We start from the raw sequence: 15,794 nt of genomic DNA on the forward strand, positions 1-15,794 counted from the left end.
GGGTGATCAGATCAATGGAGCTGCTTGTTCAGATGGGTGATCAGATCAATGGCGCTGCTTGTTCAGATGGGTGATCAGATCAATGGAGCTGCTTGTTCAGATGGGTGATCATATCAATGGCGCTGCTTGTTCAGATGGGTGATCAGATCAATGGAGCTGCTTGTTCAGATGGGTGATCAGATCAATGGCGCTGCTTGTTCAGATGAGTGTTCTACATGTTCACCATTCCAGACTGTCCAACATCATTCTGCGGATCAGACTGCCTGTGTCTCTTTGCCATGAATTGTGGGGCTAAATGCCCAGAATCCCTCTCATCCACCAAGTTGTGTAAACACATCACCACGATGTCTACAGTACTCAACTTAAATAGACCAGCTAGCAGATTTCCTGGAACATGATACACGGATACACAGGAAATGATACAGGTTACCAGAGGGAACACTTCAGCTGGCAAACATCACCAAAGTCCTCATGGTGATGGAGCAGGGAAGGATCAACTTATTCAAGGGTAAAGGTCTGGACCAGAAGGTTAAACTAATTCAAGTTAAATCTGGTACCTCAACAATCTCATGGTGACTTCTTCTGACCAACTAGCCTATTTCTCCCTCCCTGCTAACATACATTATTGCTTGTATTTCATAGTTTGTTGAGCCAGATGAAGAGGGTGATACAGACTTGACTGCAGAAACTCCTTGAAGGTTGTGTGAATGTGAATGTGTAAATGTAAATGTAAATGTGGAATGAAATAATTTCAGACACAGCTGATTTAGGAACCTGTTTAATTGACATTTTCAGCCATAACATGTTAATTAACACAAACACATTTTGAGCAAACAGTTTAATAGAAACTATATATGCAAACAGCATGTCGTAGGATTTCAGTAGAGACCAGTGGAATGTGGTATAAATGTATTTCCCTCACCAGAGATGATACGGGAGGCCATGGCAGGAAGATCAGTAAAGAAACCTGCCCAGATACATCTTATTGATGTGTTTGTTCCTTGAGCAAAACACTGAATCCTATTTGCTCTGGATAAGAGTATCTACTAAAATGTAAAAATAATTTAGTATCCAGTTATAACACATGCCTTTAGTTTAGTATCCAGTTATAACACATGACTTTAGTTTAGTATCCAGTTATAACACATGACTTTAGTTTAGTATCCAGTTATAACACATGACTTTAGTTTAGTATCCAGTTATAACACATGACTTTAGTTTAGTATCCAGTTATAACACATGACTTTAGTTTAGTATCCAGTTATAACACATGACTTTAGTTTAGTATCCAGTTATAACACATGACTTTAGTTTAGTATCCAGTTATAACACATGCCTTTAGTTTAGTATCCAGTTATAACACATGACTTTAGTTTAGTATCCAGTTATAACACATGACTTTAGTTTGTATCCAGTTATAACACATGACTTTAGTTTAGTATCCAGTTATAACACATGACTTTAGTTTAGTATCCAGTTATAACACATGACTTTAGTTTAGTATCCAGTTATAACACATGACTTTAGTTTAGTATCCAGTTATAACACATGACTTTAGTTTAGTATCCAGTTATAACACATGACTTTAGTTTAGTATCCAGTTATAACACATGACTTTAGTTTAGTATCCAGTTATAACACATGACTTTAGTTTAGTATCCAGTTATAACACATGACTTTAGTTTAGTGTCCAGTTATAACACATGACTTTAGTTTAGTGTGCAGTTATAACACATGACTTTAGTTTAGTGTCCAGTTATAACACATGACTTTAGTTTAGTATCCAGTTATAACACATGACTTTAGTTTAGTATCCAGTTATAACACATGACTTTAGTTTAGTATCCAGTTATAACACATGACTTTAGTTTAGTATCCAGTTATAACACATGACTTTAGTTTAGTATCCAGTTATAACACATGACTTTAGTTTAGTATCCAGTTATAACACATGACTTTAGTTTAGTATCCAGTTATAACACATGAATTGAGTTTAGTATCCAGTTATAACACATGACTTTAGTTTAGTATCCAGTTATAACACATGACTTTAGTTTAGTATCCAGTTATAACACATGACTTTAGTTTAGTATCCAGTTATAACACATGACTTGAGTTTAGTATCCAGTTATAACACATGACTTGAGTTTAGTATCCAGTTATAACACATGACTTTAGTTTAGTATCCAGTTATTACACATGACTTTAGTTTAGTATCCAGTTATAACACATGACTTTAGTTTAGTATCCAGTTATTACACATGAATTGAGTTTAGCAACAAAAGCACATGTATAGAACATGTATGGACATGTGTTTCAGGGACTTCAGGAGAACAACACAACAGACAACAGACAACGGTTCTGCAGGTAGTGGAGAACAACACAACAGACAACACAGACAACGGTTCTGTAGGTAGTGGAGAACAACACAACAGACAACACAGACGGTTCTGCAGGTAGTGGAGAACAACACAACAGACAACACAGACAACGGTTCTGTAGGTAGTGGAGAACAACACAACAGACAACACAGACGGTTCTGCAGGTAGTGGAGAACAACACAACAGACAACACAGACAACGGTTCTGTAGGTAGTGGAGAACAACACAACAGACAACACAGACAACGGTTCTGCAGGTAGTGGAGAACAACACAACAGACAACAGACAACGGTTCTGCAGGTAGTGGAGAACAACACAACAGACAACACAGACAACGGTTCTGTAGGTAGTGGAGAACAACACAACAGACAACACAGACAACGGTTCTGCAGGTAGTGGAGAACAACACAACAGACAACACAGACAACGGTTCTGCAGGTAGTGGAGAACAACACAACAGACAACAGACAACGGTTCTGTAGGTAGTGGAGAACAACACAACAGACAACAGACAACGGTTCTGCAGGTAGTGGAGAACAACACAACAGACAACACAGACAACGGTTCTGTAGGTAGTGGAGAACAACACAACAGACAACACAGACAACGGTTCTGTAGGTAGTGGAGAACAACACAACAGACAACACAGACAACGGTTCTGTAGGTAGTGGAGAACAACACAACAGACAACACAGACAACGGTTCTGTAGGTAGTGGAGAACAACACAACAGACAACACAGACAACGGTTCTGTAGGTAGTGGAGAACAACACAACAGACAACAGACAACGGTTCTGCAGGTAGTGGAGAACAACACAACAGACAACAGACAACGGTTCTGCAGGTAGTGGAGAACAACACAACAGACAACACAGACAACGGTTCTGTAGGTAGTGGAGAACAACACAACAGACAACACAGACAACGGTTCTGTAGGTAGTGGAGAACAACACAACAGACAACACAGACAACGGTTCTGCAGGTACGACATATGAGTAGACAGTTTAATAGATCCTGTATATGCAAGCATCATAGCATACCAGTGATGATACGGAAGGCAGTGGCAGGAAGATCAGGTTAGAAACCTGCCCAGATAAATGGACTGATTTGGTGTTCCTGTCTCCACTTGTCTCTTTAGTCTCTGCTATTCCGAAATGTCTGCATGCTTTTCCAGCACTTTTTCATGTCAACATAGTTTAACACCAGATTGCTGACTAACACCAAAATGGTTAGTATGGACATATTAGTCCTTGTGTGTATCCTGTGGTCTGGGAATTGGAGGGGTTAACACTTCCTGCCAAGCCACATATTTAAACTCTATTCTTCAGTAGGTGCTACTCGAGAGCGGCGAGACTCAGAGCAAACAACTAGTATTGTAAAGGGATAATCCCTATGGAACACCTGCCAACATCATCTGTGTGCTTACAGTTGCTCATATTCCCTCTTTTTCTAAACGTGTTGGGAGAATGACTCTTCAGTCACCGATATGTCACCGATATGACATCACACTCTCCCTGGCGGCAGGGTAGCCTAGTGGTTAGAGCGTTGGACTAGTAACCGGAAGGTGGGTTCTGATATGCTAAAGAGAAGACCTGGCAACATTCTCTAGTGGTTCTGATATGCTAAAGAGAACACCTGGCAACATTCTCTAGTGGTTCTGATATGCTAAAGAGAACACCTGGCAACATTCTCTAGTGGTTCTGATATGCTAAAGAGAACACCTGGCAACATTCTCTAGTGGTTCTGATATGCTAAAGAGAAACACCTGGCAACATTCTCTAGTGGTTCTGATATGCTAAAGAGAACACCTGGCAACATTCTCTAGTGGTTCTGATATGCTAAAGAGAAACACCTGGCAACATTCTCTAGTGGTTCTGATATGCTAAAGAGAACACCTGGCAACATTCTCTAGTGGTTCTGATATGCTAAAGAGAACACCTGGCAACATTCTCTAGTGGTTCTGATATGCTAAAGAGAAACACCTGGCAACATTCTCTAGTGGTTCTGATATGCTAAAGAGAACACCTGGCAACATTCTCTAGTGGTTCTGATATGCTAAAGAGAACACCTGGCAACATTCTCTAGTGGGTTCTGATATGCTAAAGAGAACACCTGGCAACATTCTGTAGTGGGTTCTGATATGCTAAAGAGAACACCCAGCAACATTCTCTAGTGGTTCTGATATGCTAAAGAGAACACCTGGCAACATTCTCTAGTGGTTCTGATATGCTAAAGAGAAACACCTGGCAACATTCTCTAGTGGGTTCTGATATGCTAAAGAGAAACACCTGGCAACATTCTCTAGTGGGTTCTGATATGCTAAAGAGAACACCTGGCAACATTCTCTAGTGGTTCTGATATGCTAAAGAGAACACCTGGCAACATTCTCTAGTGGGTTCTGATATGCTAAAGAGAACACCTGGCAACATTCTCTAGTGGTTCTGATATGCTAAAGAGAACACCTGGCAACATTCTCTAGTGGGTTCTGATATGCTAAAGAGAACACCTGGCAACATTCTCTAGTGGTTCTGATATGCTAAAGAGAACACCTGGCAACATTCTCTAGTGGTTCTGATATGCTAAAGAGAAACACCCGGCAACATTCTCTAGTGGTTCTGATATGCTAAAGAGAAACACCTGGCAACATTCTCTAGTGGTTCTGATATGCTAAAGAGAACACCTGGCAACATTCTCTAGTGGTTCTGATATGCTAAAGAGAAACACCTGGCAACATTCTCTAGTGGTTCTGATATGCTAAAGAGAAACACCCAGCAACATTCTCTAGTGGTTCTGATATGCTAAAGAGAAACACCCAGCAACATTCTCTAGTGGTTCTGATATGCTAAAGAGAACACCTGGCAACATTCTCTAGTGGTTCTGATATGCTAAAGAGAACACCTGGCAACATTCTCTAGTGGTTCTGATATGCTAAAGAGAAACACCTGGCAACATTCTCTAGTGGTTCTGATATGCTAAAGAGAACACCTGGCAACATTCTCTAGTGGTTCTGATATGCTAAAGAGAACACCTGGCAACATTCTCTAGTGGGTTCTGATATGCTAAAGAGAACACCTGGCAACATTCTCTAGTGGGTTCTGATATGCTAAAGAGAACACCTGGCAACATTCTCTAGTGGTTCTGATATGCTAAAGAGAAACACCCAGCAACATTCTCTAGTGGTTCTGATATGCTAAAGAGAAACACCCAGCAACATTCTCTAGTGGTTCTGATATGCTAAAGAGAAACACCTGGCAACATTCTCTAGTGGTTCTGATATGCTAAAGAGAACACCTGGCAACATTCTCTAGTGGTTCTGATATGCTAAAGAGAAACACCCAGCAACATTCTCTAGTGGTTCTGATATGCTAAAGAGAAACACCTGGCAACATTCTCTAGTGGTTCTGATATGCTAAAGAGAACACCTGGCAACATTCTCTAGTGGTTCTGATATGCTAAAGAGAACACCTGGCAACATTCTCTAGTGGGTTCTGATATGCTAAAGAGAACACCTGGCAACATTCTCTAGTGGTTCTGATATGCTAAAGAGAACACCTGGCAACATTCTCTAGTGGTTCTGATATGCTAAAGAGAAACACCTGGCAACATTCTCTAGTGGTTCTGATATGCTAAAGAGAAACACCTGGCAACATTCTCTAGTGGTTCTGATATGCTAAAGAGAACACCTGGCAACATTCTCTAGTGGTTCTGATATGCTAAAGAGAACACCTGGCAACATTCTCTAGTGGGTTCTGATATGCTAAAGAGAAACACCTGGCAACATTCTCTAGTGGTTCTGATATGCTAAAGAGAAACACCTGGCAACATTCTCTAGTGGTTCTGATATGCTAAAGAGAACACCTGGCAACATTCTCTAGTGGTTCTGATATGCTAAAGAGAAACACCTGGCAACATTCTCTAGTGGTTCTGATATGCTAAAGAGAAACACCCAGCAACATTCTCTAGTGGTTCTGATATGCTAAAGAGAACACCTGGCAACATTCTCTAGTGGTTCTGATATGCTAAAGAGAACACCTGGCAACATTCTCTAGTGGTTCTGATATGCTAAAGAGAACACCTGGCAACATTCTCTAGTGGGTTCTGATATGCTAAAGAGAACACCTGGCAACATTCTCTAGTGGTTCTGATATGCTAAAGAGAACACCTGGCAACATTCTCTAGTGGTTCTGATATGCTAAAGAGAACACCTGGCAACATTCTCTAGTGGGTTCTGATATGCTAAAGAGAACACCTGGCAACATTCTCTAGTGGTTCTGATATGCTAAAGAGAACACCTGGCAACATTCTCTAGTGGTTCTGATATGCTAAAGAGAAACACCTGGCAACATTCTCTAGTGGTTCTGATATGCTAAAGAGAAACACCTGGCAACATTCTCTAGTGGTTCTGATATGCTAAAGAGAAACACCCAGCAACATTCTCTAGTGGTTCTGATATGCTAAAGAGAAACACCCAGCAACATTCTCTAGTGGTTCTGATATGCTAAAGAGAAACACCTGGCAACATTCTCTAGTGGTTCTGATATGCTAAAGAGAACACCTGGCAACATTCTCTAGTGGTTCTGATAAGCTAAAGAGAACACCTGGCAACATTCTCTAGTGGTTCTGATATGCTAAAGAGAACACCTGGCAACATTCTCTAGTGGGTTCTGATATGCTAAAGAGAACACCTGGCAACATTCTCTAGTGGGTTCTGATATGCTAAAGAGAAACACCCAGCAACATTCTCTAGTGGTTCTGATATGCTGAAAGGCCATTCAAACTGATCTAGATTAGAATCTATCTTCCCCTTGTGCCCTAAACAACAGCCGACACTATTGTCCCAAAATGGTACTAGTTGGTCGGAACTTGGTCCCCAGATGGGATTTCCTGTTGACGCCAAATAAGGAGTTTCCTCTTGGGTCCCCACATTGTTCACCTTCCCAGTCCCCACAATGTCATCTACCCTTATATCAATGAATCAATTACATTTGAAGGGGTGTATTTATTATAGATTATTTTCTAGATTTTTATATGTTTTAGTTTTGTCTCCAGGTTGTCAGGAAAGTCGAGTCCCCAGAATGTGGTGTGAGAACAGGTGTCCCCACTAGGTGATATAAACACGTATGTGTGTGTGTGTCCAATGTGTGTGTGTCCAGTGTGTGTGTCCAGTGTGTGTGAGTGTGTCCAGTGTGTGTGTGTGTGTGTTTGTGTCCAGTTTGTGTGTGTCCAGTGTCCAGTGTGTCCAGTGTGTGTGTCCAGTGTCCAGTGTGTGTGTGTCCAGTGTGTGTGTCCAGTGTCCAGTGTGTGTTTCCAGTGTCCAGTGTGTGCTTCCAGTGTGTGTGTCCAGTGTGTGTGTGTGTTTGTGTGTCCAGTGTGTGCGCCTGTGTCCAGTGCGTGTCTGTGTCCAGTGCGTGTGTGTGTTCAGTGTGTGTGTGTTCAGTGTGTGTGTGTGTTCAGTGTGTGTGTGTGTGTGTGTGTGTTCAGTGTGTGTGTTCAGTGTGTGTGTGTGTGTGTGTGTGTGTGTGTGTGTCAGTGTGTTTCAGTGTTTCTGACATTGAGGAGTATTCATCATCATAAAGCCTAACACAGGGACAATGAGGAGTATTCATCATCATAAAGCCTAAACCCTGGATAGAGGGGCTCAGTGAATGTGGAGGTGAATGTGTGCAGGTGGGTCAGTGTGTAAGAGAAGGCTCTATAGAAGGACAGAGTGCCGGCTGGCCAGTCCAGATACACTCCTACTCTGTGGGAGCTGGAGGAGGGGACGTCTATGGTAGTAGGGTGACTATTGTGATAGGCTCTGTAACGGTTGTCAGAACATTCCAGACTCCAGGACTTGTCATTTGATCCAAGCCAACATTTATGAAGGTCTCCTCTCCTGCTGATTCCTTTATATGTCATTCCTATATCATCCCACCCACTCATCTCTACCTCCCAGTAACAGCGCCCAGTCAGACCCTCTCTACACAGCACCTGTCTACAGTCTTTATCAAATCTCTCTGGGTGATCAGGATACGGCTGCTCCTCTGTCCTCCATGTCACCTTTCTGTTCTCCTCAGACAGAGAGAGTTGTCTGTGTGCTGTATTTGGGTCCATTGTGAGATCACAGACATCTGATGGATGAAACCAGACACAATATTAGAAATCATCATCATTCACATTAGAATGTTAACTCACTTTTCACTAATTCATTTAATGTAGATGTTTCTAGGTATCAAAAGGAGAAGTTAAGGTAACTTGAGACTTGTTGAATGATCATATGTTATACTGTATGGTAATATAAAACACACTTATTCCCATTAATTACACACACACACACACACACACACACACACACACACACACACACACACACACACACACACACACACACACACACACACACACACACACACACACACAGTAATATAAACTCTTTGTAGACGTTGGTGTCCCTGATTTCTGCTTCTGTAGAACTACAGCTTATATTTAATATGACCAAGTCAGTAATGATGTTGGTCTTTGACTTTGACTTAACTTGAATTAAGACTTATTCTTAGTCATATTCTTCACAGCAGTCAACACTCACATTTTCTAAGCCCAGGTTTCATTCTGTTCTCTCCACCATGTTCCACACTGTAGTGGTAAGCAGAAGAACAGACAGTCATTGAGGGATACACCTGAACTCACACACACACACACACACACACACACACACACACACACACACACACACACACACACACACACACACACACACACACACACACACACACACACACACACATACACAGTCAAGTTTTGGTAAGAATGTTTGTCTGTGTATGTGTCCTGTGTGTCCTGTGTGTGTGTCCTGTGTGTGTGTGTCCTGTGTGTGTGTGTGTGTCCTGTTTGTGTGTGTGTATCCTGTGTGTGAGAGTGTGTTTGTTTCACACTGGACACTGGACACATACACACACACGACTGACACACAGGACACAAATACAGGACACACACAGTCAGCATATAACTTTGTCCAAGTGGTGGTTAGAATGCTTGTCTTAACTATCCTGATAAGTCATGTCTGATATGAACATTGACAACCTTTTGCATGTAGGGGGCAGTATTTTCATGTAAAAAACGTACCCATTTGAAACTGCATATTTCTCAGCCCCAAAAAGTAGATTATATCATATAATTGTCAGATTAGGATAGAAAACACTCTAAAGTTTCCAAAACTGTCAAAATATTATCTGTGAGTATAACAGAACTGATATTGCAGGCAAAAACCTGAGGAAAATCCAATCAGGAAGTGCCTCTTATTTTGAAACCTCTCTGTTCCTATGCATGCCTATCCTCCATTTAAAGGATTCTTTTTTCTAAGGTGTCAACAGTCTTTAGACATAGTTGCAGGCTTTTTTTTCAAATGAGCGAGAAAGATCATATTGCGTAAATGGATGGGCTCTCAGAGTGAGAGTGAGTTTTGCGATACAGAAAAAAAAGAGAAAAAAAAGCGGCCATTGTTCCTGCTGTCCTGCTACCCGGTTGATATGTTATTGAATATATATTTTAAAAACAACCTGAGGATTGCTTATAAAACGTTTGACATGTTTCTGTGGATATTATGGATATTATTTGGAATTTTCATCTGCGTTGTTGTGACCTCTATTTCCTGTGGATTTCTGAACATAACGCGAAAAACAAACGGAGGTATTTTGGATATAAAAATAATCTTTATGGAATAAAAGGAACATTTATTGTGTAACTGGGAGTCTCGTGAGTGAAAACATCTGAAGATCATCAAAGGTAAACGATTTGATTGCTTTTCTGATTTTTTTGATTGCTTTTCTGATTGCTTTTCTGATTTTCGTGACCAAGCTACCTGATGCTAAGTGTACTTAAAGTTGTGTTATGCTATCGATAAACTTACACAAACGCTTGATTGCTTTCGCTGTAAAGTATAATTTCAAAATCTGAGACGACAGGTGGATTAACAAAAGGCTAAGCTGTGTTTTGCAATATTGCACTTGTGATTTCATGAATATGAATATTTTTAGTCATATTATTTGACTGTGGCGCTATGCTATTCAGCGGTTTCTGATGACAATTATCCCGGGATGGGTAGCGTCAAGAAGTTAACCCTCTACATACTTGAGGTTCTCCAGTCTGCAGTGTGGATCCTCCAGTCCAGCAGAGAGCAGTCTGACTCCTGAGTCTCCTGGGTGATTGTAGCTCAGGTCCATCTCTCTCAGGTGTGAGGGGTTTGACCTCAGAGCTGAGACCAGAGAAGCACAGCCTTCCTCTGTGACTAGACAGCCTGATAGCCTGCAGAGAGTCAAATCATATTAAAATCACACTGCTATTCTTTGGTGGTGAAAATAGTGGCAGTATATTTTTCAACATATTCAGATACAGCAGTGTCCTGAAACCTGCCATATCTATTCATAAATGAATATTTCATTATTTTAAATTATCATAATATTACTTGACGACAGGTGGATTAACAAAAGGCTAAGCTGTGTTTTGCAATATTGCACTTGTGATTTCATGAATATGAATATTTTTAGTCATATTATTTGACTGTGGCGCTATGCTATTCAGCGGTTTCTGATGACAATTATCCCGGGATGGGTAGCGTCAAGAAGTTAACCCTCTACATACTTGAGGTTCTCCAGTCTGCAGTGTGGATCCTCCAGTCCAGCAGAGAGCAGTCTGACTCCTGAGTCTCCTGGGTGATTGTAGCTCAGGTCCATCTCTCTCAGGTGTGAGGGGTTTGACCTCAGAGCTGAGACCAGAGCAGCACAGCCTTCCTCTGTGACTAAACAGCCTGACAGCCTGCAGAGAGTCAAATCATATTAAAATCACACTGCTATTCTTTGGTGGTGAAAATAGTGGCAGTATATTTTTTCAACATATTCAGATACAGCAGTGTCCTGAAACCTGCCATATCTATTCATAAATGAATATTTCATTATTTTAAATTATCATAATATTACTTGAAGATAGAAAAATGTAAGGTACAAATATATGAGTAGACTGACCAGACCAGTTTAAAAGCAGTATCAGTCAAAAGACAGACAGTGAGGTATCAGATTTAGATTGAATTGAGTAAACAGTCCACAACTTATCTATTTTGACACGGAAGCTAGCATTTTCAATGTGGCTCTCTAATCCAACATTTTGGATTTCAGATCAAATGTTTCATATGAGGTGACATTGACGCATTTACAGTTTGTTTTTGTCAATAGTAACTGAATGGTGATGGTAATTTTCTGTCTATGTGAGTAGATACAATGTTTCTAAACTGATTAAGAATCATCATTAACGAATCATTACTTATAATGAGATAGAATGAGAGAGACTACAACAAAACATGCCAAACTCTCACCATTACCAATAACAGAGGATACAAAAAACATGCTAACCTTTCACCATTACCAATAACAGACTACAACAAAACATGCTAACCTCACCATTACCAATAACAGAGACTACAACAAAACATGCCAAACTCTCACCATTACCAATAACAGATGCTACAACAAAACATGCCAAACTCTAACCATTACCAATAACAGAGGATACAACAAAACATGCTAACCTCACCATTACCAATAACAGAGGTTACAACAAAACATGCTAACCTCTCACCATTACAAAAACAGAGACTACAACAAAATATGCTAACTTATCACCACTACCAATAACAGAGGCTACAACAAAACATGCTAACCTCTCACCATTACAATAACAGAGGCTACAACAAAACATGCTAACCTCTCACCATTACCAATAACAGAGGATAAAACAAAACATGCTAACCTCTCACCATTACCAAAAACAGAGACTACAACAAAACATGCTAAACTCTCACCATTACCAATGGCAGAGGCTACAACAAAACATACTAACCTCTCACCATTACCAATAACAGGCAAAGTTACAACTTTGTTATTATTCACTATTAATTTCTAAACAGTAACAAAGGTATGTACATATGGTGTGGACTTCGAGTGCCTGGTAAACACATGTGGATCTGGTGAACAATTATCACTTGTTGACCAACTACAGGAATACTGACCTCAGAGTCTCCAGTTTACAGTGTGGATTCCCCAGTACAGCAGAGAGCAGCTTCACTCCTGAATCCTTCAGGTCATTGTTACTCAGGTCCAGCTCTCTCAGGTGTGAGGGGTTTGACTTCAGAGCTGAGACCAGAGAAGCACAGCCTTCCTCTGTGACTAGACAGCCTGACAGCCTGATAAAGAGTAAAATCATGTTAAAATCACACTCGTAGCTTCAGCGCGTAAATCAGCTGGAAAGATGTGTCATCATCGACTAATTGTCTCTGGCCCCCTCCCAGTTAGGGGGAGTGATGAGCTCTACAGCAGAGTCTCACAACTTAATCTCTGGTTGAAAACATTTTTTTTTTCCCAAAAGATAGAATTTGTAGATAATTGGCCCTCTTTCTGGGACTCACCCACAAACAGGACCAAGCCTGGCCTGTTGAGGATTGACGGACTCCATCCTAGCTGGAGGGGTGCTCTCATCTTATCTACCAACATAGACAGGGCTCTAACTCCTCTAGCTCCACAATGAAATAGGGTGCAGGCCAGGCAGCAGGCTGTTAGCCAGCCTGCCACTAGCACAGTCAGTGTAGTCAGCTCAGCTATCCCCATTGAGATCGTGTCTGTGCCTCGACCTAGGTTGGGCAAAACTAAACATGGCGGTGTTCGCCTTAGCAATCTCACTAGGATAAAGACCTCCTCCATTCCTGCCATTATTGAAAGAGATCGTGAGACCTCACATCTCCAAATGGGGCTACTCAATTTTAGATCCCTCACTTCCAAGGCACTGATCATAATCTTGATGTGATTAGCCTGACAGAAACATGGCTTAAGCCTGATGAATTTACTGTGTTAAATGAGGCAGGGCTTTCTCCTATAGAGCTCCATTTTTATGGAATGGTCTGCCTACCCATGTGAGAGACGCAGACGCAGACTCAGTCTCAACCTTTAAGTCTTTACTGAAGACGCATCTCTTCAGTGGGTCATATGATTGAGTGTAGTCTGGCCCAGGAGTGGGAAGGTGAACGGAAAGGCACTGGAACAACGAACCACCCTTGCTGTCTCTGCCTGGCCGGTTCCCCTCTCGACTGGTATTCTCTGCCTCTAACCCTATTACAAGGGCTGAGTCACTGGCTTACTGGTGCTCTTTCATGCTGTCCCTGAGAGGGGTGCGTCGCTTGAGTGGGTTGAGTCACTGACATGGTCTTCCTGTCAGGGTTGGCGCCTCCCCTTGGGTTGTGCCGTGTGGAGATCTTTGTGGGCTATACTCGGCCTTGTCTCAGAGTGATAGGTTGGTGGTGTTGGTGTGGGGGCTGTGCATTGGCAAAGTGGGTGGGGTTATATCCTGCCTGTTTGGCCCTGTCCGGAGGTATCGTATTAGTGATTGAGGGCGGTGATTGAGTGATTGAGGGCGGTGCAGTTGCCATACCAGGCGGTGATACAGCCCGCCAGGATGCTCTCGATTGTGCATCTGTAGAAGTTTGTGAGTGCTTTTGGTGACAAGCCGAATTTCTTCAGCCTCCTGAGGTTGAAGAGGCGCTGCTGCGCCTTCCTCACGATGCTGTCTGTGTGAGTGGACCAATTCAGTTTGTCTGTGATGTGTATGCCGAGGAACTTAAAACTTGCTACCCTCTCCACTACTGTTCCATCGATGTGGATGGGGGTGTTCCCTCTGCCGTTTCCTGAAGTCCACAATCATCTCCTTAGTTTTGTTGACGTTGAGTGTGAGGTTATTTTCCTGACACCACACTCCGAGGGCCCTCACCTCCTCCCTGTAGGCCGTCTCGTCGTTGTTGGTGATCAAGCCTACCACTGTTGTGTCGTCCGCAAACTTGATGATTGAGTTGGAGGCGTGCATGGCCACGCAGTCGTGGGTGAACAGGGAGTACAGGAGAGGGCTCAGAACGCACCCTTGTGGGGCCCCAGTGTTGAGGATCAGCGGGGAGGAGATGTTGTTGCCTACCCTCACCACCTGGGGGCGGCCCGTCAGGAAGTCCAGTACCCAGTTGCACAGGGCGGGGTCGAGACCCAGGGTCTCGAGCTTGATGACGAGCTTGGAGGGTACTATGGTGTTGAATGCCGAGCTGTAGTCGATGAACAGCATTCTCACATAGGTATTCCTCTTGTCCAGATGGGTTAGGGCAGTGTGCAGTGTGGTTGAGATTGCATCGTCTGTGGACCTATTTGGGCGGTAAGCAAATTGGAGTGGGTCAAGGGTGTCAGGTAGGGTGGAGGTGATATGGTCCTTGACTAGTCTCTCAAAGCACTTCATGATGACGGATGTGAGTGCTACGGGGCGGTAGTCGTTTAGCTCAGTTACCTTAGCTTTCTTGGGAACAGGAACAATGGTGGCCCTCTTGAAGCATGTGGGAACAGCAGACTGGTATAGGGATTGATTGAATATGTCCGTAAACACACCGGCCAGCTGGTCTGCGCATGCTCTGAGGGCGCGGCTGGGGATGCCGTCTGGGCCTGCAGCCTTGCGAGGGTTAACACGTTTAAATGTCTTACTCACTTCGGCTGCAGTGAAGGAGAGACCGCATGTTTCCGTTGCAGGCCGTGTCAGTGGCACTGTATTGTCCTCAAAGCGGGCAAAAAAGTTATTTAGTCTGCCTGGGAGCAAGACATCCTGGTCCGTGACTGGGCTGGGTTTCTTCCTGTAGTCCGTGATTGACTGTAGACCCTGCCACATACCTCTTGTGTCTGAGCCGTTGAATTGAGATTCTACTTTGTCTCTGTACTGGCGCTTAGCTTGTTTGATAGCCTTGCGGAGGGAATAGCTGCACTGTTTGTATTCAGTCATGTTACCAGACACCTTGCCCTGATTAAAAGCAGTGGTTCGTGCCTTCAGTTTCACACAAATGCTGCCATCAATCCACGGTTTCTGGTTAGGGAATGTTTTAATCGTTGCTATGGGAACGACATCTTCAACGCACGTTCTAATGAACTCGCACACCGTATCAGCGTATTCGTCAATGTTGTTGTCTGACGCAATACGAAACATCTCCCAGTCCACGTGATGGAAGCAGTCTTGGAGTGTGGAGTCAGCTTGGTCGGACCAGCGTTGGACAGACCTCAGCGTGGGAGCTTCTTGTTTTAGTTTCTGTCTGTAGGCAGGGATCAACAAAATGGAGTCGTGGTCAGCTTTTCCGAAAGGGGGCGGGGCAGGGCCTTATATGCGTCGCGGAAGTTAGAGTAACAATGATCCAGGGTCTTTCCACCCCTGGTTGCGCAATCGATATGCTGATAAAATTTAGGGAGTCTTGTTTTCAGATTAGCCTTGTTAAAATCCCCAGCTACAATGAATGCAGCCTCCGGATAAATCGTTTCCAGTTTGCAGAGAGTTAAATAAAGTTCGTTCAGAGCCATCGATGTGTCTGCTTGGGGGGGGATA

At 42.7% G+C, this 15,794-nt stretch overlaps 1 protein-coding gene and 1 pseudogene across 1 annotated transcript; both read right to left on the reverse strand.

Annotated features, from left to right (window-relative positions):
- Nucleotides 1–762: 762 nt before the first annotated feature.
- LOC121844704 (keratin-associated protein 4-7-like) lies at nt 763–7,549 on the reverse strand. Its single transcript, XM_042315117.1, has 2 exons — nt 4,017–7,549; nt 763–3,973 (listed from the first exon to the last, which is right to left on the reverse strand). Exon 2 carries the CDS (start codon nt 3,412–3,414, stop codon nt 2,326–2,328), a length of 1,089 nt encoding a protein of 362 aa, XP_042171051.1. The 5' UTR covers nt 3,415–3,973; nt 4,017–7,549; the 3' UTR covers nt 763–2,325.
- Nucleotides 7,550–7,943: 394 nt separating this feature from the next.
- LOC121838804 overlaps nt 7,944–15,794 on the reverse strand; it is a 55,961-nt pseudogene continuing 48,110 nt past the window's right edge.

Source organism: Oncorhynchus tshawytscha, unplaced genomic scaffold, assembly GCF_018296145.1.
Source record: "Oncorhynchus tshawytscha isolate Ot180627B unplaced genomic scaffold, Otsh_v2.0 Un_contig_9030_pilon_pilon, whole genome shotgun sequence".
Lineage (NCBI taxonomy): Eukaryota > Metazoa > Chordata > Actinopteri > Salmoniformes > Salmonidae > Oncorhynchus > Oncorhynchus tshawytscha.